The following is a 25,944-nucleotide window of genomic DNA, read 5'->3' as shown; positions in this document are numbered from 1 at the left end:
AGACAAACTCAATTTTGGCTACAGTCCCCTGCCAGCCCAGTTTCGTAGGTCATATTGCAAGCTTTGTTTCAGCAACCTACATAGCTCGGATGAGGCCACATTGTTCATGAAAGTTGCTCCAATTGGTGTGTACTATAACATATCCAAAATTCAGCCCCATTGGATAAATCTGGAGTCCGTTACCTAGCAAACACAGAACCATGCTCAGGATGGATCTTATCAGCGCGGAAAATGAGTTAGCAATTTGTTTCGGCCTTAACTTCTTCCTCCGACCTTGGATTGGCCCAAATAACATATGGATAGAAAGAAGACATTCTGAACTTCAATTTAGAGTGCTTAAAGTCCTAATTTGATTAAGAGAAGCCCAAGTTGTAAGCCCTTGAAGTTTCTGGTCATGCTGACCTCAGCATGTGCTGGTTGGATGCTTGGTCATGGTGAGCTAGGTATGAGCTATCATTTCTGGTTGGAAGCTTGGTCATGGTGACATGAAGATGAGCTAGGGCTGCTGGTGGGATTTAGTGGTGAAGTGCATCAACCAATTCAAGATTTTCTAATACAAGTGCATCACCCATTTCAGATTTTCTAATACAAGTGCATCAACCATTTCAGATTTTATAATTCAAGTGTTGTATGCATTAGTCTTATTGAATTCTGATTTTCACTTCCCCTAGGCCTATAAATAGGGAAGTTCTCTAAGCTTGTAATAACACCCCAAGGGGGGGAGCTCTCAAGCACTTCTCTAGAGCTCCCTTCCCTTCTCTCCCTCAAATTCTCTTAGTTTCCCTTTGTAGTTCTCAATTGTTGTAATAAGATCATTCTATTAAATTTTCTTTGTACTAAATATCAAACACTTTTCCTTTCTCTTCTTCTAAATTCTTCAAATACTCTCTTCTCCAAACACTTCCCAAACACTTCTCCCATTTCCTTCATCAAATTCTCTAAAGCTTTCAAACACATGTTCTTCCAAAATCCTCAAAGTTCTCAAACATCTCTCTACTTCCCTTCTCTTCCAAAAGTCTCCATGTCTCAAACACTTCACAAACACATTTCTCTTCCTTCCCTAAGTTCTCAAATTCTCCAAGTTCACAAACATCCTCCAAGTTCTCAACCACTCTCTTCCAAATTCTCAAAGTTCCTAAACACTCTCTTCCAAAATCCACAAAGCTCTCAAAACACCTCTCTACTTTCTTCTCCAAATCCTCCAAGTTCTCAAACAGTCTCTTCCAAATTCCCCATGTCTTAAACACATTCCCTTCCAAAATCCTCAAAGCTCTCAAACACATGTTCTTCCAAAATTCTCTAAAGTTCCCAAACACTTTCTTCTCCCTCCTCAAAGTTCTCAAACACTTCCTTTCTTCCTCAAAGTTCTCTTAGTTTCCTTAATGTTTTCTTAGTTGTAATTTATTTTTCTTTGTTATGTAAATTCTTTTCTTAAGTTTTCAAGTTGAATTAGTTTCCAAGTTTCAATTATGGTTTTTGTTCTTATTCATTATGCTTATAAGTTAATATGCTAGTTTGAATGATTGATCACCATTTAGGCTTGCATGTTAGCTATCTTGGTTTGAATTAAGAGTATACACCATGCTTTAATTCGAATTGAACTATGAATAGGAAGAGTATGTATGGACATTCGACAACAGGGATTAGATACATGCTTGGTTGTTTAAAATGTTCTTCTATGCTTAATGGGTTCCTAATGCTTAATTTTAGGTTAGACAACAAATGATCAAATTAGGGAATTAGGAACACAAGGTTATGACCACACACCATGGCTTAATCATACTTTAGCTAGAATCAATCCATTAATCTAAATTGAACTTGGGAACTTATTTGCTTGAGTTACTTATTTCTTTCTTCCTTGTTTTATGTTCTTTGTTTTTGTTTCTATTTTGTGTAGGGAAACTAAATTGGATCATTCAATCACCAATCCCTGTGGAATCGACCTCGCACTTACATATGCTATACTACCAACGGTTCGTGCACTTGCGAGTATCACAAGTTGAGGATGCAGCTTAATCCATTTTGGTGGAGCTAAATCTATGCAACAAGTTTTTGGCGCCGTTGCCGGGGATCGGTAACATTGTTTGATTCTATTTGGCTTTCCTACTTTATTTTATTTTTCTTAACTGGACAATTTCAAGTTTTAAAGTTAATGACATTAATGGACAAGTTGTGTTTGTAGTCCAACAGAAAAGGACAATTGCCCAACAAGCAAGAGAACTGGGTTTAAGTCCCAGCTTACACAACCCATTGGTGCTTGTTGCTTTGAAGCATGGAATTGGACATGTGTTGATTTTTCCTTTTCATTTTTAGTTTTTTTTTTTATATTTCGTAATCCTTTAATTCTGTTTCAAGTTTTTTGTGTTCGTTTTAGCAATTTATGATAGCTTAATAAAAATGGAGAGAGATGGCAACCTCAATCATAAGAATGGGGAGTGTGGAGCAGTGGGAGAAGTCGCGACCTCCAAATGCATCATGCTCGACCTAATCGCTTCAAGGGGGAGTATTCCAATCCTTTCTCTTTAGTTGTTTTGTTATTACTTCAGTAATTTTAATTTTCTATTTCTTTTATTAAAAAAAAAAATTTTAAAAAGATTTTTTATATTAGCTGACTCGTGGTAACTCCAGTGAGCGTCTCCGTCAATACAGTGTCTAGGAGTTCTTTAGGCGACACCTTCGGTGTCTAAGAAGTTTGGGTTTTAAGTGGGACCTTTGTGACCCCTCCAACCTTCCCGGAACCCCTGGCTGTGTTTTCTGAGGCCCTTAACTGGTCATCCATGAGTTGCTTGTATATTTGTGTGTTTTTTTTCAAAAAAAAAAAAAAAAACAAAAAAAAAATTAAAAAATTAAAAAATTAAAAAGTTTAAAAAAAAATTGAAATTTGAGTTTTTATTTAATTTTCCTTGTAAATTGCAATTTGGAACTTCTTTGTTGTTTTTTTTTCTTTGTGTGGTCAGTTAGTTGTAAATAATAATAAATTAAAAAAAAAAAAAATCAATTTGGAAGTTCTTTGTTTTCTTTTATGTTCTTTTTTTTGTTTTGTTAGGTTAGTTTATTTATTTACGTGGTGTGGTTAGTTAGTTTATTTCTGAGTGTTAAAAACACATTTTTATTTCATTTCAAACATTACAAACAAAGAAAAAAAAAGAGTAAAACAAAAAAAAAAAAAAAAAAAAAAAAAAAAAAAAAAAACATTCAAGTAAATTAAAAATAAAAACAACTTCTTCATCTTCATCTTCATCTTCATGGCATGCCTCTATTGTCTCTTACTTGCAGAATCTGCAGCAGCTCCACATGGTCCTCATTTTTTCTCTGCAGTGCTTCCACGTGCTGATTGGCACAGTAGAGCCGCTTCTGCAAGTCCGCCACCATAGCCTTCAAGGAAGTTATTTCCTCGCTCATCGCGGCACACTCCCGTGTTCTCGCCAGCAATCGCATACCCAAATTGGTAGCCGAGACCGCGTGGAGCACAGTTAAATTGTGGGACTCCTCTACCGCTGCCTTATCAGACCTCTGTGCCACATGCAGATGATTTGTCGATGTGAGCTTGCTGCCAATCATGCCTCCAAGCAGCGCTGCTCTGTTCGGCATTGCCTCAGAAAAGTTCGGTATTACCTCAGCAAAGTTTGAGGCCGTACCGTGATGATATGTGGAGTTTGGGAAGACATGGTTTTGAGGAGCCCTTATCTGCGCATTCGGTGGTGCAAGGGACAGTTCAAGGCTAAGATCATCAAGGTGAGTGCATGAGGATGCCATTGTTTTGTTTTTGGATTTTTTGATGTTTTCTCTAAATTTGCAGGAAGAAATGCGGGGTGCTCTTCTACTTCACCGAGATGAGTTTAAATAGACTTATGCAGATGAGGGAGCCGAAAGCACTTCGGATCTCGAGGGTGCTATCCTGTGCTCTTTTCTCTCGGATCCCTTCATTTCTGGCGCAAATTGCGAGCACGTTTTTTTTTTAAAAGGGAGCATGTCTACACTTTCACTTACTTTTGCCTCCCTGTTTTCTGATGTTTGTGTTTTTGCTTTTTCAGTTTTTATTTTATTTTATTTTATTTTCAATTATTTTCTTCTTGTTTGACTGGTTTCTTAATAATGTAGTTGGAAGAAGAGACAAAATTAAAGATGCGTCTTGGACACCTGGTGCAAGAATCCCAACTCTTCTTTTAAATTATTGTTTGAATTGCGTGTTTATTTCAGTTTATTTATTTATTTATTTATTTTGTTTTTTATTTAATTAGGTAGTATAATTTAAAACTCATAGGATATTCTTTGAAGGAGCTAAATTTTTGGTAACTCCAGTGAGCAACCGCAGTCTATACAGTGTCTAGGAGTTCTTTAAGGCGACACCTTCGGTGTCTAAGAAGTTAGGGTTTTAAGCGGGACCATTGTGACCCCTCCAACCTTCCCGGAACCCCTGGCTGTGTTTTCTGAGGCCCTTAACTGGTCATCCTTAAGTTTTTCTCTTAAAAGAAGAAGCAGTTATTTGTGTATTTACTTAACTAAAAAAATAAAAAATAAAAAAAAAAATTCTTGTTTGGGTCTTCGTGTTTTTGTTTGATTGTCGTTCTTTACATTTAGGGTCAATCGTTTCTTTGAGATAGCTAACGTTTTTATTTCCCAATTAAAGAAAAAAAAAACACACATACACTTTAAAATTAAATAATAAATAAAAACTGAAATCATTTCTTCTTGGCGCTCGGTGTCTCGACCATAGGAGCTTTGAGTTTGGCCCTCTGGCTGTCCTCTTCCGGGGCTTCACGCACAGCCTCTTGGGGCTCATCACTTGAGCTCCCAAAGATCGCAATCTTAGCTTGAGCGTAACTACTCTCGCGATCCGCTTGCTTGCGTTTACCCGGTCGGTCTAGGTCCTCCAGTTGCTTTCTCATGTCGCGAGAGTACAACTCTACCATCTTTGATAGATTTTTATTCTCGTCTCGCAATACTTCTAGCTGGTGTCGATTCACCTCCACAATCCTTGACCTCTCCCTTTTCAAGCTTTTTATAGCACTCTGACAGTCTTCAACCAAACTTCGCTCCGCCGCCAACTGAGCTTTAAGCACCTCTACCTCATGGGACTTCGCAAGTAGGCGATGACCCAAACTTGCGACACATGCTGTACTCTGCACGCTCAGTGCCAGGGCATCACTCGTGACCCGGTTGTCATCCCTTGTCCCGAACACACGTATATCTTTGGGAGTCACTAAATTTCTGCAAACTCCAATGGCAACATCGTTGTCCAGGAGTATTGAGTCATTGACAGTCACAGGCCCCCGTGCGGAGGCAAAGTAGGGCATCCATACTGGTGCTACTGCTTGGCCTCGTGTCTGAGTCGGTGGAGCTAGGTTGAGATCTAACGAAAAGGGGTAGGAAGAAGCCATTTGATTTCTCACTTTTTTTTTCTTTTTCTTGCTTCTTTTCTCTTTTGTGTTTCTGAGTTTGTGTGTTTTTTGTTTTTTGTTTTTTTCCCTTCTTTTTCCTTCTTATAGATGTAGTCTTTGACAAACAAACCCTAGCCGTTGCAGCGTCTAAGCGTTTTCTGAATATCCAGCTTTCCTCGAGTCCCACAACCTTCTCACTTTCCAACACATTTGTCACGACTTGCTTTGTCTGAACGGACGCGTTCAACAAAGTTGTCGCGCCTTTCCATGAGCCCGTAATTTTCGCTTGTGGATCTGCGGCGCCTCTATGCGTCGACACGTGGCTCCTGCTTTCTGCCCGTGACTATCCATGAAACGACATCAGGGACCACATTCCCTCTTTTTAGAAATCCCGCTTTGCGCTCATAATTCACGTTTTATCTTTTTAAGAAAAAAATTAAATTTAAACGTGTGGGCTTCAGATTTCATGTTGGGTCGGGTTTTACCGTTGTTGGGTTAACTTTCTTTGGGGTTGGGCTTTCAAACGTTTGGGTTTTAGTTTGCGTAAGACTGTCTGTTTAGGGCTTACTGTTTTGAGTGTTTTACTGTTTCGTTATTTATTTATTTGTTTGTTTGTTTGTTTTGTAATTTTTATTTTTATTTATTTTATTTTATTTTATTTGTGTATTTTAATTCAAGTGTGTTTTGTGATTTATATTTACTTTAGTACCTTTCATTTCTTGTTATGACATTGTTTGTGGCTAATTTTTAAACATTGAGGACAATGTTCATTTCTAGGTTTGGGGGTATTGGAGTTTAGCATGTAAAATTGGTTTTTCCTTAATTTAATTTAAATTTTTTTATTTGCTTGTTTTTATTTTTACTTTATTTTGTTTAATTCTTGCTTTTATTTTTATTTTTATTTTTATTTTATTTTGATTTTGATTTTATTCACTTTCCGAACACATTTGATGAGATTGTGATAAATGTTTGCATGACTTAAATGAAAATTGAATTTTATTTATTTATTATTATTAATTTTTTTTCCTTGTAAATTTTTATTGTAAAAAAAAATATATATATATATATAATTAATTTGGCATCGTTCTAGCATGATATGTTCGAAACCTTCTTTGCACTTGCCATTTTTTTCATAATTCTCCAATTAAAGGATTTGCATGACCCAAAGAATTGTATCAAGCATAAATTAGACTTATATAACCATATAATGTGAGCTTTTGAGCCTTGTACTTCAATTCATGAGTGTTATATACATACTCTTATTTTCTTGTCATCAAAGTTGTTGTTTGATCTCATTATTCATTGATTTGGTTGAACACTTAAAAGTCATTCATTCTTATGCAATTTGATTTCATGACATTTAAGAAGTGATATTAAGGCCCTATTTGGATCGTTTGTGCCTTTCAAGCTAACCTTATGCATGCTTAAGCATGATTTTCCATTGTTAACCATTTTGAGCCTACATGTAAACCTTTTCTTTCATTTTACCAATTATATTTCCTCTCCTTAGCCCGAAAAACAAGAATTTACCTTTCTAAGGAACTCATGAGCTCTAATTCGGATGTGTTTTTCATGCTAAGTTTCCTCTCCATACCTTTCATTTCTTACTCACCTTACACCCTTGGCCCCATTACAACCTATGTTAAAGACCTAAATTGATCTTAAATGTCATGTGGTTGAATTGCATTCATTTTTCTACTTTTAAGTGTTTGGCATCCTTCTTGAGATCATATTAATGCAAGTTCTTCATCTTTCTATTTCGAGTTAAGTCTTTATGGTTTAACTCTAATCTCATGTTTATAACTGAGTGTTGCATTATAGCCATCTTCCGAGTGATTCATTTGTGAGAGGACAACTTTGGTGAGATTTGAAGTTGAACTTGTGCTTTGTATGATTTTTGAAATTGTGTGAAAACTAAGATTGGGGAATTTGTTGCATTTGGCTATCACACTACCACACTTTGAGCATTTTATGTTTTGAACTTTGCCGCTTTGTGAATAATGTTTAAAATTGAGCTTTTATTGTTAAAACTTTTGAGTCATGTGCATGAGTCATTTCTCTTCAGAAAATGTTCGGAAAGATTGTTTTGAGTTCTTTTTATTTTTGTAATTTTTTTTTTTTTGTTTTGTTTTGTTTTGTTTTGTTTTTTTTGTTTTGTTTTTGTTAATGTAATTATTTTTTTTGTTTTTGTTTTTTATTTTGCTTAAGGACTAACAATCTTTTAAGTTTTCTAATTACCTTGTTTTACAGAGTCAGTAAAACGTTTGTGGGTATCGTATCTGTTAAACCCTCAGGAGACACAACTCCTCCTACTAGGGATGCCTAGAGGTTTAAAGGCTTGTTGCATATGCTCAATGCAATCAAGTTACCTACGAAAGTGGTCTAGTTAACTTCTTGTTTGTTTTTATCTTTGTTTTCCTTTTGTTTTGCTCGAGGACTAGCAAAATCTAGGTTTGGGGGTATTTGATCGGTGCATATTTACATATCATTTTGTACCCTTCTAGCTTATGATTTGGTTATGTTTTTGAGTTAAACTTGTGCTTTTAATCCTTTTTGTGTTTATCTTTCAGTTCATTGAGCTTTAGGTAATAATGAGGGCTTTGGATAGTAAATGATGCAATCCATGCATGTTAGGGCCTAATTTGGATGAATGGATGAAGAGCTTAAAGACAAACTCAATTTTGGCTACAGTCCCCTGCCAGCCCAGTTTCGTAGGTCATATTGCAAGCTTTGTTTCAGCAACCTACATAGCTCGGATGAGGCCACATTCTTCATGAAAGTTGCTCCAATTGGTGTGTACTATAACATATCCAAACTTCAGCCCCATTGGATAAATCTGGAGTCCGTTACCTAGCAAACACAGAACCATGCTCAGGATGGATCTTATCAGCGCGGAAAATGAGTTAGCAATTTGTTTCGGCCTTAACTTCTTCCTCCGACCTTGGATTGGCCCAAATAACATATGGCTAGAAAGAAGACATTCTGAACTTCAATTTAGAGTGCTTAAAGTCCTAATTTGATTAAGAGAAGCCCAAGTTGTAAGCCCTTGAAGTTTCTGGTCATGCTGACCTCAGCATGTGCTGGTTGGATGCTTGGTCATGGTGAGCTAGGTATGAGCTATCATTTCTGGTTGGAAGCTTGGTCATGGTGACATGAAGATGAGCTAGGGCTGCTGGTGGGATTTAGTGGTGAAGTGCATCAACCAATTCAAGATTTTCTAATACAAGTGCATCACCCATTTCAGATTTTCTAATACAAGTGCATCAACCATTTCAGATTTTATAATTCAAGTGTTGTATGCATTAGTCTTATTGAATTCTGATTTTCACTTCCCCTAGGCCTATAAATAGGGAAGTTCTCTAAGCTTGTAATAACACCCCAAGGGGGGGAGCTCTCAAGCACTTCTCTAGAGCTCCCTTCCCTTCTCTCCCTCAAATTCTCTTAGTTTCCCTTTGTAGTTCTCAATTGTTGTAATAAGATCATTCTATTAAATTTTCTTTGTACTAAATATCAAACACTTTTCCTTTCTCTTCTTCTAAATTCTTCAAATACTCTCTTCTCCAAACACTTCCCAAACACTTCTCCCATTTCCTTCATCAAATTCTCTAAAGCTTTCAAACACATGTTCTTCCAAAATCCTCAAAGTTCTCAAACATCTCTCTACTTCCCTTCTCTTCCAAAAGTCTCCATGTCTCAAACACTTCACAAACACATTTCTCTTCCTTCCCTAAGTTCTCAAATTCTCCAAGTTCACAAACATCCTCCAAGTTCTCAACCACTCTCTTCCAAATTCTCAAAGTTCCTAAACACTCTCTTCCAAAATCCACAAAGCTCTCAAAACACCTCTCTACTTTCTTCTCCAAATCCTCCAAGTTCTCAAACAGTCTCTTCCAAATTCCCCATGTCTTAAACACATTCCCTTCCAAAATCCTCAAAGCTCTCAAACACATGTTCTTCCAAAATTCTCTAAAGTTCCCAAACACTTTCTTCTCCCTCCTCAAAGTTCTCAAACACTTCCTTTCTTCCTCAAAGTTCTCTTAGTTTCCTTAATGTTTTCTTAGTTGTAATTTATTTTTCTTTGTTATGTAAATTCTTTTCTTAAGTTTTCAAGTTGAATTAGTTTCCAAGTTTCAATTATGGTTTTTGTTCTTATTCATTATGCTTATAAGTTAATATGCTAGTTTGAATGATTGATCACCATTTAGGCTTGCATGTTAGCTATCTTGGTTTGAATTAAGAGTATACACCATGCTTTAATTCGAATTGAACTATGAATAGGAAGAGTATGTATGGACATTCGACAACAGGGATTAGATACATGCTTGGTTGTTTAAAATGTTCTTCTATGCTTAATGGGTTCCTAATGCTTAATTTTAGGTTAGACAACAAATGATCAAATTAGGGAATTAGGAACACAAGGTTATGACCACACACCATGGCTTAATCATACTTTAGCTAGAATCAATCCATTAATCTAAATTGAACTTGGGAACTTATTTGCTTGAGTTACTTATTTCTTTCTTCCTTGTTTTATGTTCTTTGTTTTTGTTTCTATTTTGTGTAGGGAAACTAAATTGGATCATTCAATCACCAATCCCTGTGGAATCGACCTCGCACTTACATATGCTATACTACCAACGGTTCGTGCACTTGCGAGTATCACAAGTTGAGGAGGCAGCTTAATCCATTTTGGTGGAGCTAAATCTACGCAACATACATACCCTGTTCTAATTGAATAACGACTTTGCTGAATAAGAGGTGATCTCAGTTTTTTAATCCGCTTTTGTTCCCTTTTTTATCTTCTTCAAATTATCGTATATGCGATTAAATAAAGAGGTATGTAGTGCACCAGTGATTTTAAAAAAATTTAAATTAATTAATATGCTGGGTGTATTGGTGTAGATAATTGAATTGTTGTAGAGTTTTTGTTTGTGTTTAGTATACTATTAGTGGATAGATTCCTATTGAGATAGATAGATAGTCTTTTAATTTTGAGTGGATTAAGAATAATAGATTGCTCAGTAAATTGGGATTAATTTACTGATTGCTTAGTATGTGATTTAATGGATTTACTCATTTATTTTCTTTTGTTATGGGTGATGTTTCAGCAAGAAGAAGCTTATTTGCGGAGAGGAAATGGTCAACTACTTACACTCGATGTTGCTTAGTATCTTTTGCTTTCTATGGAGATGAAGTCGCTTAGGTCTGGAGATTTGAAAGTTAGAGCATCTATTGAAATTGCTTGGTCTTTTTGTTTTGCTCTTTTGACATTAGGTGCATCAGTTCATCAATCAAATGTTATGATTTTGTATTTGAAATTTCTATTGATTAATCCAATCACATGGAGTTTAATCCCTTCATTAATCGCGTTCTTGTTATCTATTTTATTCTTTTATACCGAGTTAGATGGCATTCGTTTTGTAAATTTTGAGTTTCAACAGGTAACAGGTATTGAATGAATGATTCAATCAACATCAGTTTTATTATTGCCAAAAAAAAAAAAAAAACCCCCCAATCACGGCATGCAGAATAAGCCTTAATTGCTAATTGATAGTCTTAATTTACAACGATTAGTGCATGTCGTAATTGCTTGCACTGAATTACGGCTCACTACGCAAGCCGTTTAAAGTAATTATAACGACGTTATATGCATACCGTAAACCTTATTACGGTGTGTTTTTCATGGGATTATTTGTGACTGGAAAACATGTCGTTATTGAGGAAGATTATTTACGATGCGGGCTTTTACTGCTTGCAGCTTTGCATCGTGAATGATACTTTACGGCGTACTTTGTGTGTCGTAATGATGTGTTCTGGTGTAGTGAATGCATAAAGATTAATCAAGTTTCATGCGAAGTTGGCAGAGGGGAGGAATTGTCATCGTTGTTGTTGGTGTGGTGAGGTGAACATGTCGTTTGGGAGAGAGCCAAAAGAGAAGAGAATAAAGCGGGAAACATGGAAAGGAATGGAATTAGATGAATTAAGAGTCTCATGATCTCTTCTTCTATGGAACTGACTTGTGCTTCCCAATCCCAATCTCAAGCTCAAATTTGCAGCAAAAAATTTTCAATTTCGAGTTTCAGACTTTCAGAAAATCGTAGTGTTTGAAAAGTCGGCCTAGGCAGCTAGGCGGGTTGGGTCATTTTTCGGTGCCAAACCTAGAGGACGAAGTAGCCGAAACTGAAAGAAAACAAATCGAAGCTTGAGTTGATTGAGAAGCGAAATGGCTGTGACTGCAAGTGCAAGCTTCGATTTCGTGTTGAATATATTGGAAGCGTATAGCCGCGCGGCTATACTTTTAGAATATTCGAATATACTAGTAATTAAATAGAGTAGCCGAACGGCTATACACGAGTATAGCCTCTTTAACTATACAATTTTGTCATATCAGTTAAGGGTTTAGTGCTAAAATACCACCTTAGCCCATTGGGCTACAATTTTTTCTTCAATTATTTTATTTATACATGTGGATGAGGGTGAGGGTGAGGGTGAGCTAGCCATCATAAGGGAATCTGCATGGTTCAATTCCCCAAGTTTTCTCCGCGTAGTCTTGGATTCTTCTGTTGCTGCTAAATATCCCCGACCCGGCTATGCTAAGGATGCTCATCTGAGTCCACACTTATTTGGATCCGCAAATGCTTTATCAGCAGTAGCCTATAGTCATATAGATTCAAATCCCATGCAACCATAGTAAGTTATACAACGCCAAACTCAAACTGCATATATATGCTTTGGGTTGGGACAACCAAGTAAACAAAAATAATTGCCTGAGCGTCTAAATAGCTCTCAAAATCAGAACCAAGCAAATAGAAGTCTTTACCACCGTCCACAGTATCACATAGAGATTGAAAATAGTCTTTAAAGCCGAAATAGCCATCTCGAACCATCCTGCACATAGTAAATATCACAGCAGAATTAGAACCTGAGGAAACAGTTCACTCAAAACATCACACAATGGTCAAAAACGATACCAAACACATGCCCTCTAAAGAATCTGAAAATTCTAGACTGGTCACCTCAATCACTAACTGGCTAAGTGAGTATGATTGAAGTGACCATAATTGCGCACCTTATAACACGTGCACATTGCAGTGGCATTTTAGGAGATCCTTCCTCACGCAATTTGGGAACTTCAAGATTCTTTGCCCTAAACAAAAACTGGAGAAAGCAAATTCTAAGAGAATTATCACTGTTACACTACAAACAAGTATATACTATATACCAATCTAAAATCTTGAAATAGTCAATACACAGATTCCATCTTGCAGAAGTTACAGCAAAAGAAAATTTCAGTTGGTCCACAATACTTGACATCACAATCAGCTAAGCTGAATTCAACTACTTTAAGTTGGCTACATAAATCTCGCTCGGCCTTTCCATTCTCTAAGGAAGCTCATGTTGTGTTCAGTCACACTTCATCTATCTTTAGAGAAGGTCAAAGATCAATTCATATCACAGTGATTACACTAATTTTTTTATCCCGGCACGACCCAAGCTTTCGTGCCGTGCCCACTAATATTCGTGCTCGTGCCGTGCCGCGCCCCATTTAAATGGGCTGGGCTTGTGCCACGCTGGCCCGGCCCATCCCGTTTGACACCTCTATGCTTGACATCAACATCAACAAACAGATTGAAAATATACTAGATGAGTGGTTCGATGGGATAGTTCACTAGGGTCTTTGATTGAAGGAAATACAACGACAGATTTAGGGCCGTAAGAAAATCTAACAAAAACATGCATCAGATATCTTTCAAACTATTATACATTCATGTTTGTAATGGTTACAGTCGCTGTTGTAGGCATTGATCTATGCATCAAATCTCCTAACTTAGGCCAAAATGGTAACAGTTGCTATCAAATATACCTGTTAACAATATCAAATTCTCGAAAATTTCTTTCAGTCAGAACTTGTGACGCTTTCAGCTAGTGAGTTTTGATGAGAGCAACCCTGATTCAGGACAATACCACAAGAAAATGCTTAAATGGGACGTATTTCTTGAGAAAAAGTTGCGGCAGAAAAGAGTACATAAATAATTAAAAAGAAAGAAAATTGACTACATACCATAAAGAAAACTAATTCCTCATTTGCAAGAGCTGCTGTGAATTCATTCTTTTCCAGTTTCTCTTTGATGAAATGTTGTAACTGCATAAAGAAAATTGGCCTAGGCGGTCGTGATTGTACATAATGGTGCAGTCCTCAACAATATAGCATATGCATTCATGGTAAGAAAACCTGCTAAATGAGATTATTTAGGGTAATACAAGCATCTGTCATGTAATTCTCAGTGTTTTACAACTAATAATTTTGGAGGTAGGAAGAGACAATCCGTTACATGTTTAAGTTTTGCAAAGATTTGTGGCTCAACATTTTCAAGATTGAAGTGATATAGTTACACGTGCCTTCAGAGTTCTTGAAAATTAGAAAACCAACCACCAAAATTTGGAAACTATTCTATAAAAGTAAAGAGATATGCAAATGTAAACAACAGCAGACTTAGTGGCAGAAAACTATAAAGATGTATCATAGGAGTGGCCTCAGTGTCCTCCTAAGAACATTGAAGAAATATTTTCCTTTTCCAATAGCTGTTACAGACCAATTAACAAAGGACTTTCGACACATACCTCATGGTGAGACCTTTTAAATTCTGCAAAGACTCTCTTGAACTTATGAAAAGCTCGATAGAAATAGGATCTGAAGTTAGGCCCAAGCGTCTTCAGCAGAAGGTCATCGGAAAGGTTGTTTATGAACTGCAAAACATCAGATTTGTTGAGTTAATGTGAGATTATATTTTGTAAAAAGCAAAATAGGTCAATTGTCGAAAAGACTTGATGCTGTCAGTGCTGACGGGATTTAAATTCCCGCGACAGTTCACAGATGGTCAGAATATTATATTGACTATATATCAACCTATCTGAAGTTCTGAACTACTACTACGAGTGTGGGATATCCAATATTACCTTCAAGAATGTGCATGTTGTGAATTGTCTTTGAACCCTTCAAGAACGCGCGCTAGGCGGGCACTAGGCGGCTAGGCGGTGGCTAGGCGGATAGGGGGTCGCTAGGCGGTGGCTAGGCGGGCGCTAGGCGGTCGCTAGGCGGCTTTTTCCGGTGCCGAACCCGGAGGACGAAGCTGTGACGGCGAGAGCAAGTTCCGTCCTCTGCGAGTGCAAGCTTTGTGTTCGTCTCGAACATATTTGAAGAGTATAGCCGCTCGGCTATAACATTAAAATATTCGAATGTATTTAGAAAGTATAGCCGATCGGCTATACATTTAAATTTTAAAATATTCGTATGCACTTTAAGTATACAATTTTCTCATATTATTTTAGGGTTAAGGGCTAAAATACAAAAAACATGAGAAAAAAGCTCCAACTACACATCATATCTCAATGAAAAATCAACAAATTACTGTCCAACAACTTCTTAAATTACTGTGACAAGAAGATGAACTAGGTATGCACAATGCTGGAGGATGGTGATAGCTCCCTTTAGAAGGTATAAGGTAGTTCTTTGTTAATAAGTTTTAAAAATATGGAATGCAAAGTTTTTCACCATATAAAATCAGATTCACCTCGATACAGTCGTATCGATGGATAATGCCAAGTATATTAAGCAGCTGCCTTTTGTACTTGTGTATTCCCTTTGTGTGCACATCAAACATTGCATCTAAACTAACCTGCAGTTGAAAGTGATAAATTTCAGTGTAATCTACTAGACATACCTTCAAGACAAAAGAGAAAAGATGAACAGGATAGAAGTTCTAAGAACTTGCGACCAAACCTTCGTACACCACTCGTTGCTTCAATGTACTCAGCGAGCCTCATTTTGTTAACCTTCTTAACCTACAACATGAGCATATATACAACACATTTAAATAATAATAATACAAAAGAAGAGCCAAAAGCTTAATAAATTTTTGGTTCCTAAGCAGATATCAAGCCCAGAGACAGAGAGTACCATCATCCATTCTTGTTGAAGGTCAGGATCTGCTGCATATGCTCGCAAGCCAGTTGCAAGCAATGTCCCACGCTTTATTCCAACCCAAATGCTCTTCATCAACAAGCACTCTCATGACCTCCGCTATTTTTAAGAGATGGGTGAGTAGCACTGACCTGCAGATCACCCTAATTAAGACAAGGAAAAATGAGCCGAGGAAAAAAGGAAACACAGAAAAGCAAACCTGAATGACTAGCTATCAGAGGAAAGTAATAAATATAATGTCATTGTAGCTAAAACAAGCTGCCAGATTGGGAAATAACATGGTTTATTCCCTAGAAATCAACATATGATAAAACACATATTATTAAGACTTAGACCTTCTCTGGAAATTCATCAAAGTTACTGTGAGCCTCTTTAAATCTTCGAATTATGTCTTGTATGGATGTTGAGACAAAGACATATATTGTTGCTTCAACCGCAGTTCCTTCCCCTGTAATACAAAATATAGTGAAAAGGGAAACATACTAAATGAGAATATATATAAGTCATCCACATAGAAACCAGGTAACTGAGTTGATGACTTTTCTCCAAACTTCCAAGAGAGTACATTTTCTCAGAAACATGCAGATAAAACAAAAGAATAATAATGATGTTTAATGTTTACATGGGGTGGATAGAAACGCAGGGAAACAAGACGTGCGAAAGTAAGAAGGAAAGCTTGGTGTTGGTGAGAGATAAGACTTTGGGGGCATAGACACGAAGAAGACGTGCAAAAGTAAACAAGGAAGGAAAAACAAAGGGACAAGACGTTAAGTTTGACATTAGTTGGGTTAGGGTAATTATTATTATTAATTAAGAGTAAATTGGATTTTTGCTTGAATAATTATGTGTCAATTTTTAAGGTCTCATATATTAAATTTAATGAGGTGGCGTATGACGACAAAAGTCAAGCATATCTGAGAAAATCCAAGCAAAGGATCCGGATCCTTCACGTTTCCGTTAATAAATAAATAAACTATAATGAACCATATCACAGCAGATGACAAAGGATCAGATAAGGAGAGAATCAGTGTTGATTAGGAAACAACACTTGCTATCGCAACGCAAGCTTTAGCAGAGCAAGAACAAAGAAATAAACATCATATTAGTACCTGGCCAGTGCCACCAAACCTAATGGGCTGGACTGGCAAGATTTTTTTACTGCTGTCATCCAATGGTTCACGTTCAAACTTTTTTTTGTTTTCCAAATAACTAACAGCCATCTCAATTTCTAACGGCCCACATTCAATCAAATAAAGTTCAACAGTAGAAAATAAAATCCAAAGTTTTACTATCTATTAATCTAGCTTATATCCAAATTTTCACAAACTCCTTCCTGCATATATATCATGATGGCTTTAACTTTTCAAGCTCCATCAACGTGCACAAAGGCATCGATCTCATCACCATCTCCATTCCAAGCTGCACAAAGTTTAGTAGCAACTAAGAAACAATGGACACATGATTGAAAACAGAAATATATAGTGCTTGACTTTAAATTCCACAAGAAGTATAACTTTTTCAAATTGGCTTTGATGCATCAAAGGGCATCAGCTAGTAAGTAGACAATCACATATTCGTAGCACAAAGTTTTCCATACTTCAACCATCATCTCCTTCCCCTCTCTCTATATAACCTTCAAATATTAGTGAACCTATCTGAGAGCAGAAACACATCGATTTCATCACTATCTTCCATTTGATGCTGCACAAAGTCATGAAGTAACAAGGAGTTGATCATGAGAAATAGAAACATATAAGTTTAGAGGGATAATCTATAATAAGGTAACAAATCATTTAAGCAACAATAAATTATTTTTATAAGTAACATTATATACAGTGGTTTTTATGAAGTCTTACCTCCTCAACAGTCTTTTGCTTGTAATTTTGGTCGTTCTCAAACAAAATTATTAATGATTTAGGATCTAGGGAATGGTGGTACACAAAGCACCAACCAGCTTCTGTAGCTTTGTACTTCTTTTGATCCTGAAGAAAACTTCACTTTCATCCTACAAGTGGAAACATAAAAATCACAAGACTAGAAATTGCAAGAAAAAGCATGATGCTAGATTGGCCCAAGAGCTTTGACATTATTAATGGAATTGCTCGGGGGCTCCTCTATCTTCATCATGTAGGTCTTTCAAGTGTGCAGCGTAACCCAGCAGATAGGCCGGGCATGCCAGCTACAGTTGTAATGTAGAGTGGTGAAGGGTCATTGCCTCAACCTCAAAAACTTGGTTTTTATAACGAAAGGGATCTCAATGAACTGGAAGTCAATCCTTCTTCTAAACCATTTTCAGCTAATGAAGTCACAGTCCTTTTACACTAATGGAGGCTCGATAAACTATATTTCATGTTGGTGTGTTAATCTAGTGCTTTTTAAGTCAGTCTGAAAAGTTAAATATAATTAAGAGATTCCCAACCCATCCGTCAGCAAATGCACCCTCTAATTTGTTTATTTGTATTCTTTGGAGTTGAGGTGGAGTTCACACTACAGAAACACAGGTGCTGATACAAGAACAAATATAAAAGCTTAAATGAATTAGATTTTTCACTTGAGGTGGTGTAATATTTCAAATTTTTTTTTCCTGTTCTTTAGTGGGTTGGTTTTGTGTTCCTATGAGCAAGAGGAGGAGACAAATCTTTTTCTTTTTTTTTTCTTTCTCTCAGCAAACAAGAGGGCATGATCAAATGTCAAAATCTATAACAGAAATGCAATATCCAAAGAAATAAAAGCAATCCAACCAAGAAGAACCATCAATGGATGAATATTGAATGCATAAAGATTAATCAAGTTTCATGCGAGTTGGCAGAGGGGAGGAATTGTCATCGTTGTCGTTGGTGTGGTGAGGTGAACAAGTCGTTTGGGAGAGAGCCAAGAGAGAAGAGAATAAGGCGGGAAACATGGAGAGGAATGGAATTAGATGAATTAAGAGTCTCATGATCTCTTCTTCTATGGAACTGACTTGTGCTTCCCAATTACAATCTCAAGCTCAAATTTACAACGAAATTTTTTCAATTTCGAGTTTCAGACTTTCAGTCAATTGCAGTGTTTGAAAAATCGGCCTAGGCGGCTAGGCGGGTTGGGTCATTTTTCGGCGCCGAACTTGGAGGACGAAGCAGCCGAAACTGAAGAAAACAAATTGAAGGTTGAGTTGACAGAGAAGCGAAATGGCTGTGATTGCAAGTGCAAGCTTCGTGTTCGTGTTGAATATATTGAAAGCGTAGAGCTTCGCGGCTATACTTTTAGAATATTCGAATATACTAATATTTAAAGAGAGTAGCCGAACGGCTATACACGAGTATAGCCGCGCAACTATACTCCTTTTAACTATACAATTTTGCCACATCACTTAAGGGTTTAGGGCTAAAATACCACTTTAGCCCATTGGGCTACAGTTATTTCTTCAATTATTCTATTTATACAAGCGATGTTGGGGAATGAGAATTTAAATTCTTTCCGATACCTTCCATTCAAATCTGTAAAATGTTGCTACTAGGGTGTGGATGAGGGTGAGCTAGCCATCATAAGGGAATCTGCACGGCTCAATTCCCAAGTCTTCTCTGACCTGACTGTGCTAAGGATGCTCATCTGAGTCCAGTTATTTGGATCCCCAAATGCTTTATCAGCAGCAGCCTGTAGTCATATCGATTCAAATCCCATGCACCATAGTAAGTCATACAATACCAAACTCAAACTGCATATATATGCTTTGGGTTGGAACTGCCAAGTAAACAGAAATAATTACCTGAGCCTCTAAATAGCTCTCAAAATCAGAACCAAGCAAATAGAAGTCTTTACCACCGTCCACAGTATCACATAGAGATTGAAAATAGTCTTTAAAGCCGAAATAGCCATCTCGGACCATCCTCCACATAATAAATATCACAGCAGAATTAGAACCTGAGGAAACAGCTCGCTCATAACATCACACAATAGTAAAAAACGACACCAAACACATGCCCTCTAAAGAATCTGAAAATTCTAGATTGGTCACCCCAATCACTAACTGGCTAAGTGAGTATGATTGAAGTGACTGTAATTGCGTACCTTATAACACGTGCACATTGCAGTGGCATTTTAGGAGATCCTTCCTCACACAATTTGGGAACTTCATGAATCTTTGCCCTAAACAAAAACTGGAGAAAGCAAATTCTAAGAGAATTATCACTGCTATACTACAAACAAGTATATACTATATACCAATCTAAAATCTTGAAATAGTCAATACACAGATTCCATCTTGCAGAAGTTACAGCAATAGAAAATTTCATTTCGTCGACAATACTTGACATCACAATCAGCTAAGCTGAATACAACTACTTTAAGTTGGCTACATAAATCTCGCTCGGCCTTTCCATTCTCTAAGGAAGCTCATGTTGTGTTCAGTCACACTTCATCTATCTTTAGAGAAGGTCAAAGATCAATTCATATCACAGTGATTATACTAATTTTTTGTTATCCCAGCACGGCCCACTAATATTCGTGCTCATGCCGTGCCATGCCCCTTTAAATGGGCTGGGCTTGTGCCATGCTGGGCTGGCCCGTCCCGTTTGACACCTCTATGCCTGACATCAACATCAACAAACAGATTGAAAATATACTAGATGAGTGGTTCGATGGGATAGTTCATTAGGGTCTTTGATTTAGGGCCATTTGGAACATAAGAAAATCTAACAAAAACGTGCATCGGATATCTTTCAAACTATTATACATTCATGTTTGTAATGGTTACAGCCGCTGTTGTAGGCCAACATGGTAACAGTTGCTATCAAATATACCTGTTAACAATATCAAATTCTCGAAAATTTCTTTCAGTCGAAACTTGTGACGCTTTCAGCTAGTGAGTTTTGATGAGAGCAGCTCTGATTAAGGAGAATACCACAAGAAAATGCTTTAATGGGACGTATTTGTTGAGAAAAAGTTGAGGCAAAAAAGAGTACAGAAATAATTAAAAAGAAAGAAAATTGACTACATACCATAAAGAAAACTAATTCCTCATTTGCAAGAGCTGCTGTGAATTCATTCTTTTCCAGTTTCTCTTTGATGAAATGTTGTAACTGCATAAAGAAAATTGGCCTAGGCGGTCGTGATTGTACATAATGGTGCAGTCCTCAACAATATAGTGTTGTGAAAAATGGACAAACACTTTCACTCACTCCCCTAATGATCTTGTTGTTGATGGACTTTGTGACACACACAATGATGGATGAATCACACACACACACTTGAGACAACCACCAAGCACAAAGTGACACAAGAATTTATAGAGGTTCAGCAATTGCCTACATCCTCTTGGTGATCCCCTTGAGAAATTCACTTCATGAAAGAATAAGTTACAACTTTGGTTTTACACAGAAAACCCCCTTAGAACTCTATTCTCTCCCCAAGCTCTCTTTTCTCTCACACCCTTTGCTCAACACTTTGATGCACTTGTGAACACTCTCACAACCCTTGGTGTTTCCCTCCTTGGTGTCTAGACTCTCAAGACCCCAACTCAGCTCCTAACTTGAACTGATTGCTCTCACTCACGTTCTCCCTTGGTGAGTTAACCTACTTTGAACACAATAGCACTCAGCTACTGGACCACCTTGAGATTAACCACTCCTAACTTCAACTTGCTTTCACAACTTATAATGTCTTGCTTTACATCCCATTACTTACACAGACCAATGGACATAAGATAAGGCACCATCTTGTCCTCCACGTTCCTTCCTTTAGTCACTCACTTAGACTAGAGGTTAGAACAAGTAAGTAATATAATCCCACTTCAGCCACCTTCCACTAAACCAGAAAATGGAGAATGGATTCTTCAAAACAAGACAACCAATTGGCAATGAGTGCTCTCCCAACTATCCAGCAGGTAGTCCACCTTCTTTTACCTCAGAAGTGACCCATTAAGCCTCTGAAATCTTGTGGAAAGCGATAGCCCTCGAAAACATAGTTGAAAACACGTAAGGAAAACATCAGCACAGCACAGCAGCGACCGGTTGCGGATACCTTGCGACCGGTCGTCGCGACCATTTGGATACCAAACGACCGGTCGCAGATACCTTGCGACCGGTCGCTTCCTGCGAATTTTCCAGATTTCGACTCTGTCCAAAAACGACCGGTCGCCCAAACCTTGCGACCGGTCGCATCCTGAGACACCTGCATCCTTAATGTGAGCCAAATTTCCAACATATATCATATGCATTCATGTTAAAAAAAAACCTGCTAAATGAGATTATTTAGGGTAATACAAGCATCTGCCATGTAATTCTCAGTGTTTTACAACTAATAATTTTGGAGGTAGGAAGAGACAATCCGTTACATGTTTAAGTTTTGCAAACATTTGTGGCTCAACATCTTCAAGATTGAAGTGATATAGTTACACGTGCCTTCAGAGTTCTTGAAGTAAAGAGATATGCAAATGTAAACAACAGCAGACTTAATGGCAGAAAACTATAAAGATGTATCACAGGAGTGGCCTCAGTGTCCTCCTAAGAACATTGAAGAAATATTTTCCTTTCCCAACAGCTGTTACAGACCAATTAACAAAGGACTTTTGACACATACCTCATGCTGAGACCTTTTAAATTCTGCAAAGACTCTCTTGAACTTATGAAAATCTCGAGAGAAATAGGATCTGAAGTTAGGCCCAAGCGTCTTCAGCAGAGGGTCATCAGAAAGGTTGTTTATGAACTGCAAAACATCAGATTTGTTGAGTTAATGTGAGATTATATTTTGTAAAAAGCCAAATAGGTCAATTGTCGAAAAGACTTGATGCTGTCAGTGCTGACGGGATTTAAATTCCCGCGACAGTTCACAGATGGTCAGAATATTATATTGACTATATATCAACCTATCTGAAGTCCTGAACTACTACTACGAGTGTGGGATATCCAATATTACCTTCAAGAATGTGCATCTTGTGAATTGTCTTTGAACCCTTCAAGAATGCGCGCTAGGCTGCTAGGCGGTCGCCAGGCGGTGGCTAGGGGGTCGCTAGGGGGTCTCTAGGCGGTCTCTAGGCCCCTAGGCGGGTTGGGTCTTTTTCCGGTGCCGAACCCGGAGGACGAAGCAGTGACTGCGAGAGCAAGTTCCGTCCTCTGCTAGTGCAAGCCAGTCGCTAGGAGGTCTCTAGGCGGCTAGGCGGTCTCTAAGGGGCTAGGCGGTCGCTAGGCGGTCTCTAGGCGGCCAGGTGGCGCCTAGGCGGGTTGGGTCTTTTTCCGGTGCCGAACTCGGAGAAAGAGGCAGTGACTGCAAGAGTAAGTTCCGTCCTCTGCGAGTGCAAGCTTCGTGTTCATCTGGGATATATTTAAAGAGTATAGCCGCTCGGCTGTACCTTTAAAATTTTCGAATGTATTTATCCGTATACATTTAAAGCGTATAGCCGCTCGGCTATAATCTTTAAATATACAATTTTGTCATATTTTTTTAGGGTTAAGGGCTAAAATACCAAAAACATGAGAAGAAAGCTCCAACTGCACATCATATCTCATTGAAAAATCAACAAATTACTGTTCAACAACTTCTTAAATTACCGTGACAAAAAGATGAACTAAGTATGCACCATGGAATGGAATCCAATTTAGTGGGATGCATAATATAAATCCAACATATGATCTTGTGTTGGATAATGATGATGAAGTATATTATGGTTATAAGCTTCTCAACAGCTCAACTCTTTTCAGGCTGGCATTGACTCAAGATGGATTTGTGCTGAGCTACATCGGGAGTGATGGAAACCAAGGTTGGGTTCAGTGGCGGATCCAGGATTCAAAAGTGAGGTAGGCGAAACTTACCTTAAAAACCCGACGGTACGAGTGAATTTCATTCATAAAAATAAAAAGATACACCTAGTCAGGGGGGACATAATGAGCCTTACCCTCAAATATGCATCTCTATACATAAATAAAAGCTTAACAAAAAAAAAAACTAAAAAAAAACAAATACATGCAATGCAACACAAAACTAAACTATTTAAATCTAAAACTTTACCCTACGAGGCTTAGAAATCTTAAATTCCTCAATTATCTCTGCATTATCGATACTATTAGCAAACTCTCTTTCAATGTGGAGGATCATGCAGTCAGCAAGGAATTCATCCGCTATGGTGCTCCGAAGTCTATTCTTAATAATTCTCATACATGAAAAAGCTCGTTCCGTTGTTGCTGTAGAGACAGGAAGAGTCAACACCAACCGAATCAACCTGTAAAGCAAATGATAGTTTTCTACCAAAGTTGTTTCCACCAATTGTTGACATAACTGAGGAAGAGTGGTGATTCCCTTAAAGCATGGAAGGCGATGCATATCATTTTGAAAATACCTCAACTCAATTTCTAAAGCTTTCAAGTCACTTGGAATGAAATCAGCAGGATAGAATTTCTCAGCAAGTTTACATAGATGCTCAATATTGAATGACTTGAAGGAATTACGAGGATCCAATGCTGAGCTAAGAATAAGAAGTTCAATTGTTTGCTCTGGAAATCTGTCATTTAACTCCCTCAACATGCAATCTATCACATCATTAAACACATCAATGCGATAGTAATGTTCAACTGTAATAAAATCTTTTTGTTGACAAGAACGTCGTGTGCCCGTCATATAACGAGAACCCATATCAGGAACATCAACACCATGTAGTTCACAAAAGGATACCACATTCATAAATAAATCATCCCAACCATGTGCCCTCATATCTTGGAACTGCATTTTTGTGTTTTCAACAAAATTTAAAGCACTTACAATATCTTGAGTTTTTGTCTGAAACACTTGACAAAGAAAGTTGGTCAATCCCATAATTTTATCCATTAAGACCAACGAAAACACAAATTCAAAAGACATCATAGCAATATAGTTACTTTCTGCATCTCCACGAAATTGTTGGTTAGGTCCAAAATCACTGATTTCCTGAAGAAGTAACTTAGTCTCTTTAAATAAAGTCATCAAACTTGTAATAGAGGAATAGTGAGAGCCCCAACGAGTGGCTCCAGCTCGTTTCAAACTACGAGTTTGATTAAGTCCTCTACCTGTCTCAAGTTCCCCAGAATCCAACAACTCTTTGAGTTCAGCTTTTCGAATTAAATTTAACTCATTACGGCGCTTAGCAGAAGCACTAACAAAATTCACAATGTTAGTCAACATTGAAAAAAATCTCCATACAACTTTCACATCTTTAGCCGCGCCATTTAATGCTAATTGCAAGCGATGAGCAAAGCAATGCACATAATATGCATATGGACAATCTTGAAGAAACAATGCTTGTAATCCATTCCATGAACCACGCATATTACTAGCACCATCATACCCTTGGCCACGCATGTTTTCCACTAGAATGTCATTATTATCAAGCACTTTGCATATCTCTTTTTTAAGAGTCAAGGCATTAGTGTCTACAACACTCACAATATCGAAAAAGCGTTCACGAATAAATCCATCACAATCAACAAATCTTAGAATTATAGCCATTTGTTCCTTACCGGATTCATCAAGTGACTCATCAACTAGAATGCAATAATAGTTCTTCCCAAGTTCTTCACAAATTTTCTTCTTCACCTTGGTAGCAAAAATATGCAAAATCTGTTTTTGTATGTCATGGGCAATATATTGAGCATTATGAGGAGCCTTATCTAGAACAACTTTCTCAACTTCTATATTCATTCTTGCAAAAGACTTCAAGATTTCAATGAAATTGCCCCGGTTAGATGAGTCAACGGATTCATCGTGACCTCGAAAAGCCAATGCTTGATTTGCTAGATACCTAATGCCCTCTATTGTGGTTGTAAGTCGCAACCGATTGTCCATCACTTGTTGCTTTGATTGCTTCTCTACCACATTTTCAATATGCATAGATGGGTTTTTTAAGCTAACCCACTTTTGCATCGCAAGATGATGTGGTGAATTTAGCTTGCCTACATGACTTTGAAATACACATTGATTACCACCAATTCTCTTCCAATTTTGAAATCCATGAATAGTAAAGGTTGAATGTGAGTGATTCATGTCAAATAGGAAGCAAGGAAAACAAAATGCCAAGTCCCCAGTATCTAATAGAACCAACTGATATCTGTGACAAATATGGAATAGGTGGTCCAAATGGTGCATGTAGTACTGACAAGTCCCCAGTATGTAGCTGCTTGAATTTATACCGAACTTTCAACAAGACTGGGACTTGGTGGATTGGTCATATAGCTATGTGAGAAAGACCCAACTGAATTGCAGTGGAGACATCTTTAAGGAGTACTCTGGGTGAAATTGCCAAGTACAGAACAATCCTGGTATAACAGAAGTATGAACCAAAAGGAATGTGAGATGATGTGCATGAACAACTGCTTCTGCACCGCTTTTGCAAATTTGGATATCCGAGATGGAGGAAGGGGGTGCTTGCTGTGGTTCAGCGATCTGATTGATATAAGATATTCCAATATACATGGGCAAGATATCTACATAAGAATGGCTTCATCAGAACTAGGTATGGAATCGTCTTGCTGTTTAAAACAAAGTTTGAAAGAAAAATAAAAGCCACCAAGAAAAAAAGAAGAAAGAAATCTTCCAACAGTGACATGATTAGAAACAAGATAGAGTCAGAAAACTTATGAC

At 37.5% G+C, this 25,944-nt stretch overlaps 1 protein-coding gene across 1 annotated transcript; it reads right to left on the bottom strand.

Annotated features, from left to right (window-relative positions):
* Positions 1 to 23,289: 23,289 nt before the first annotated feature.
* On the bottom strand, positions 23,290 to 25,449 carry LOC110766543 (uncharacterized). Its single transcript, XM_021969880.2, has one exon. It carries the CDS (start codon positions 25,447 to 25,449, stop codon positions 23,332 to 23,334), a length of 2,118 nt encoding a protein of 705 aa, XP_021825572.2. The 3' UTR covers positions 23,290 to 23,331.
* Between the last annotated feature and the right edge of the window lie 495 nt (positions 25,450 to 25,944).

Source organism: Prunus avium, chromosome 1, assembly GCF_965620075.1.
Source record: "Prunus avium chromosome 1, drPruAviu1.hap1.1, whole genome shotgun sequence".
Classification (NCBI taxonomy): domain Eukaryota; kingdom Viridiplantae; phylum Streptophyta; class Magnoliopsida; order Rosales; family Rosaceae; genus Prunus; species Prunus avium.
The sequence above is the reverse complement of the archived record's forward strand: the minus strand, read 5'-3'. Positions and strand labels throughout refer to the sequence as shown.

Coding starts and splice junctions, on each gene's coding strand:
- LOC110766543 (XM_021969880.2), bottom strand. CDS start 25,449: ATGCACCATTTGGACCACCTATTCCATATTTGTCACAGATATCAGTTG.